Below are 5,348 nucleotides of genomic sequence, written 5' to 3'. Positions count from 1 at the left end.
CCGAGAGAAATCCACCGTCCTCCCTTCCTACCAAGTAACAAATCTCTTATTTTAAATTCTTTAATTTTCATAATATTCACACTATTTGCCAAATCATTTTGCCTTTTGGAGGGGACTTTTGTGGTTGAGCCAAAGGCAGACATATTACATTTGCTGATTTGCCTCTTTAACATAAACAAACTGTTTTCAGTTCAAGTTTTCCATTTCAGAAACAAATCGATTCATACTTTACTGCCTGCCCACGCATTTTGCAATGAGTATGATAACAGCTGAAAGGAAGAAGCACAATCACAAATTCACAATTGAAGGAAGAGCTAAATTATATTACATTTACTGAGGCTCTTTCATGTTTTCCATCACCAAAAGCAAATGGCATCCATAGATAATAACCGGAAGCTGCCTGCCTGTCACCTCTACATTACTCAAGGCATCAATGACGGAAATAATTTACCAACAAGGAGAAAAAAGAGAGAGAAAAACTAACTCATAGCATGCAAATGCCGCATAATAGAGGGCCGGCGTGCGCATATAGAAAACAAAGAAAGTCAAAAGGGGTGCATATTGTACACGGCATCGATTAACAAAGGCAATATCCCGGCCTCATACTTTCAGAGATGCAGACCTTCGCATGGTGCGAGGGAAGCACCGGAGAAGGCTCTGATGATGGTGGTGGTGGTGGTGGCTGTGGTGCGGTGGAGGAATATACGACAAGAAGAACGACGGGTCCTCATCAAGGGCTTCTTTGTAGCTCTCAAGAATCGCCACGATGTCGTCAAACTGAGGTCTTTTGTCAGGGTTGGTCGCCCAGCACTGCATGATCAGGTGACTTATTGCCACAGGGCATGAAGCAGGCAGTGGCGGCCTTGCATTCTGCACAAGGTTTACCAGTTATTCGTGGAACCTCAACGTTATGCAAAAGATCTTTCATGTGCATATGTCAACACAAGGAGATAAACATCGTGGTGGTGTATCAAGAACCATACCTTCAGGGCAACAGCGACAGCAGCCTGCTCTGGAGTCATGTCGCTGAACGGAACCAAAGCGGTCAAAATCTCCCACATGACGATTCCAAAGCTGTACACATCCACTTTCCTAGTATGATGTTTCTCTTTGATCATTTCTGGTGCCATCCACCTGTAGGTTCCTGTAAACCCCTTGCCACTCCCACACTGTGATTCCAAGCATGAAATCCCGAAATCTGCCACTTTGACGGACATATCTTCTCCCAGAAGTATGTTCTCTGATTTCAGGTCTCTATGAAGTATACCCTGGGAGTGTAGGTAGCTCATTCCGCGAGCGATATCTAAAGCTAATTTCAGCACTAGTTTGAGGGGAACTGAATGAGGTTCCTGCTGACGTAAATATTTCCTAAGGGAGCCCCCTGCCATGAACTCAGTGATGATGCAGAATACTGGTGGTTTCTTGCATGCTGCGACAAACTGCAAAATTTAAGATATTAAGTGGTAATCCATATCAAGTAGAGTTTAACAAAATGAGCTCACACGATTGACTAGCTGAAGATGCAGTATAAACAGTTAATGTTTAAGTTATCATATGCAGGCATGTCACTTGAGTTAATATAAGCAAATGTATTTTCATGATATGTTCACTGAGAAGAAGGTTCTTTCAGATATTTGCCAGACATTTGAAAAAAATGGAATTGCAACTTGCATAAATATCATTCAAATTCTGAAGCTTACTCAGTTATGTTGGTTCCGTAAAGCAACCTTTTCCCATGTGACTTCTAGGTGTCAAGTGAAAAAAGGCAGGCACTTTGTAAAGAGAAAAGTTAGACTGACGTTTACTTGTACATGAACTATCTCTCTCTACGTCAATTCTCTGTTATTTATTGCTCGCAAGATGTGCTTTTTTCTACAAGAGCATCCAACTAAGCTTGATGTTAATGTTATCCATGGTCCACCTTCTATTTCATGAAGGCACCATCATTTTCATAACTTGCCAGCCAAGCATCTAATACCATCACCTATGGTGCAGTGCAGTAGATAGCATGATTGATCAAGCAAGGATAGCAATCTAAGTATAACCATTGGCCCAGGATCTTTTCACCCAACATCTTCACAATGAAGCCAACACACATCCTTCCAGCAAGAAGGTACCTTAGACAGTGATTGAACTAATCAAATTAATCTAAATAATTAGTTTTTTTTGTAGCACTAGTGTATAAAAATATTCAGCTATTCCAACATCAACCCTGTTGCATAGAGAAAAATCCCTCTCACCAGCTAAATCAATGTTTTCCATCAAACAACTTCTATAATTGAAGCAGCTCTTACAGAGATTTCGATGTAGTTAACTATTCACATGTACTGATGCAAGATTCCACTAAATAGTGACAGATAGACAGATAGTGCAACTAGAAAAACATTCAGAAACAAATTGACATCATTTTACAAAAGTACGAAGTGATATTACCAACTAACTGCACCACTTATGGATAGAAAAGGGTTGGTTACAAAAGATAAAAAAAGGGCATAGTCAAGAAGATTTGTCTTTTCCTCAACAAATCTACATCAAATTTTATATACTTGTCAACAATTTCACTATCCCAAATATCAATTTCATACTGTCCATAGAAAAAGTTGCCTCCCAGTTTGTCAGGTTACGGTGTAGGTAAGCACAAATGGCCTCACTCCACAACTATCTTATCTTCACCCTTGTCCCTCCAATCCAAGCAAAGCATAAAGGTTTTCACTTTAATGTGAAGATCAGTTAGCCTAACAACTCCTACAGCCTAGTGCACGGATAGAAAGGACCAACAAAGGAACAATGACGTGGAAGTGGGATGGGCAATTTCGACTGAAAAACGTGTTGAACAAATAAAAATTCAGCACTTCATACAGAGATCAAACCAAGAACACAACAAGTATCTTGCAAACACATATATACACCGGGCTTTTCCTCCTTTTTTCCGTTTCATCAATTCAGTTTCTAAATCAAGGATTCCTATAAACAGAGATTACCAGGTACCATGCAGTGGTTAGGAGGCAGATACTCCACCGACAGCTCAAGAAATGAACATCTGGGGCATGGATTCAGTGCAGACATAGATTTATTTAGGCTGGACTGGACGAAATGCACAAGCAATTGTTCCATGCCCTGGGTTAAGACTTTAAGAGTTGCCACAAGATTCCCACTTATCCGAGGACAGAGTTCATTACACTGGTGGCACAGGCAAAAAGATATGACCCAGAACCGGAAATACTAAGATGGTCATCTCAACTAAGTCCATGTCAAGAATAATTGCGCGGTAAAGTAAAATATCATTTTAAAAAATAGAAAATATGAAAAGAAACAAAGAAATGAGTTCATACCGAGATGATGTTTGGATGGTGGAGGCGAAGGAGGAGCGCGACCTCGGAGGCGAACTGGCGCTCTAGCTCAGCGGCGAGCGCGGCGTCCTCCTCGGGCTGGCTGACCATCTTGATGGCCACCTCGCGGCCGGCATACCTGCCGGAGTAGACGCGGCTGTGCCGGCCTGACGCGAACTTGCCCCGGATCTCCAGCTTGGACAGGTCGGCGCTCCACAGCTCCTCGCCGCCGCCCCGGATCCTGGCGCCCGGCGGCGCTACGAGGTACTTGGACCACGACACCGCCTTCTTGTACTCGCCCAGCGACAGCCGCCGCTCCAGCCGCCTCCCCGGCCCGCCACCATTGCCGCCGCCGCCGCTCTGCTTGAAGCACTGCAGGCTCTTCATGTGCCCCCAAGATCGTAGGATGGATCTTTGGTTGAAGCAATGCGAACGTTTATGGCAGACTCTCCGGTTCGTGGAGATTGGTAACAGAAATCTCGCACGTCGTGAAAGCCTCGTAATAAAGTCCAAACTTTATGGCAGCACCGGAAGAGGCGCGGATTTGGGCTGGGAAAAGAAAAGATTGGATTTCTGGTATGTTGGGTTGATTTGTGGTGCCTACATTTCTCTCACTAACTGGAGCTGTACTTGCTCAGAGCGCCATGAGACGGAGAGATTCAATTCCGAAAGAAGATTACGCATGGGGCTGGAAATGGAGGAAGAGGAAGATGCGAACACAGATCGTTGCGCCCGGGGCTGGGACTGAGGAAGAGCGATGGATGATGATGGGCTTGTGGAGAGAGAGAGAGAGAGAGAGAGTAACATGCGTTGCAAATTGCAATTCAGGGAGTTTTGTTGAGAGAGGGAGGGCGTTAGAGAGAGAAGAAGAAGATGGAAGAGAGAGACAGTGACCTTCAGCTGGGGCTGAAATTGCCGTACTGCCACTACCGGCTGGAGGAGGGGAGGCTGCAACTGCAATTGCGAGAAGCCGGGAGTGGGAGCCTCGGATGATTATCCTCTTACGGTTTCTACTTGGGGTAGCAAAAACGTGATCAAGTACACATTTCCGTACGGACACAGGGCGAAACAAACGTACTCTGCAGTAGGATATCTGATCAGGGAGAGAAATTTGCGTCTCTCGTCACTTTTCTTTTACCAAAGTTTCTCCTCAGATTTGATTAGTTATTAGAGGTATATTTGCTTTACGTAATTATACGTTATAACTCCCCACTTGGCCTCTTTTAAGTTTAACGCAGAAATTTAAATTTTATAAGAATTTCATAACAATCAATTTATATTTCACACGAAAATCGTAGGAATAGAAAAAAAATCCTGCATTTCAAAAAGACCTAAAATGTATGGATTTTGATGTAGGCTATGTTTAGTTCTCATTCAAAAACTTTTCGTTCCATTACATCGAATGTTAAACACATGCATAGAGCATTAAATATAAATTAAAAAATAATTAATTGCACAACTTGTATATATTTTGTGAGATAAATCTTTTAGGCTTAGAGCATCTCCAAGAGACTTTGTATATTCTTCCTAAATGCTAGGAATAGCAATTTTGATGAAAAACTACCCTCCAACAGCTTCTCTAAATGGTCATCCAAATATAGTCATTTTCTATTCTGGGTTTTTCGCTAGCTAAATATAGAAGACGACAATGACTCTCTAGAGTGCGCATGAGATTTAGCAAAACTGTTGGAAACTAAAAAAAATATAGAAAGCATTTTTTATGCAAATAGCTCTCCAAATAATGATTTAGGGAATGAGATTTAGAAAGACTCTTGGAGATGCTCTTAGTTAGTCCATCATTGAATACTAATTGCTATAGTTATAAATATGGTACAGTACCTAAAATCTTTTTTTTTTCTGGACTAAACAAGGCCGGTATATGGAAGGAGTCCATCCTTACTATGTCCGACAAAATTCTTCGGTGAATTGAAATACATACGTTGCAAACTGATTTTGGGAGTAGATTTTAGCTGCGGTTTCATATGAAGATAAACGATCAGCATCTGTGTTCCTTTACCT

At 42.1% G+C, this 5,348-nt stretch overlaps 1 protein-coding gene across 1 annotated transcript; it reads right to left on the bottom strand.

Annotated features, from left to right (window-relative positions):
• LOC8072352 (serine/threonine-protein kinase HT1) lies at positions 276 to 4,294 on the bottom strand. The gene is made up of 3 exons (XM_002455287.2): positions 3,333 to 4,294; positions 984 to 1,439; positions 276 to 870 (listed from the first exon to the last, which is right to left on the bottom strand). Exons 1-3 carry the CDS (start codon positions 3,714 to 3,716, stop codon positions 601 to 603), a joined length of 1,110 nt encoding a protein of 369 aa, XP_002455332.1. The 5' UTR covers positions 3,717 to 4,294; the 3' UTR covers positions 276 to 600.

Source organism: Sorghum bicolor, chromosome 3 (assembly GCF_000003195.3).
Source record: "Sorghum bicolor cultivar BTx623 chromosome 3, Sorghum_bicolor_NCBIv3, whole genome shotgun sequence".
Taxonomy (NCBI): Eukaryota; Viridiplantae; Streptophyta; class Magnoliopsida; order Poales; family Poaceae; genus Sorghum; species Sorghum bicolor.
The sequence above is the reverse complement of the archived record's forward strand: the minus strand, read 5'-3'. Positions and strand labels throughout refer to the sequence as shown.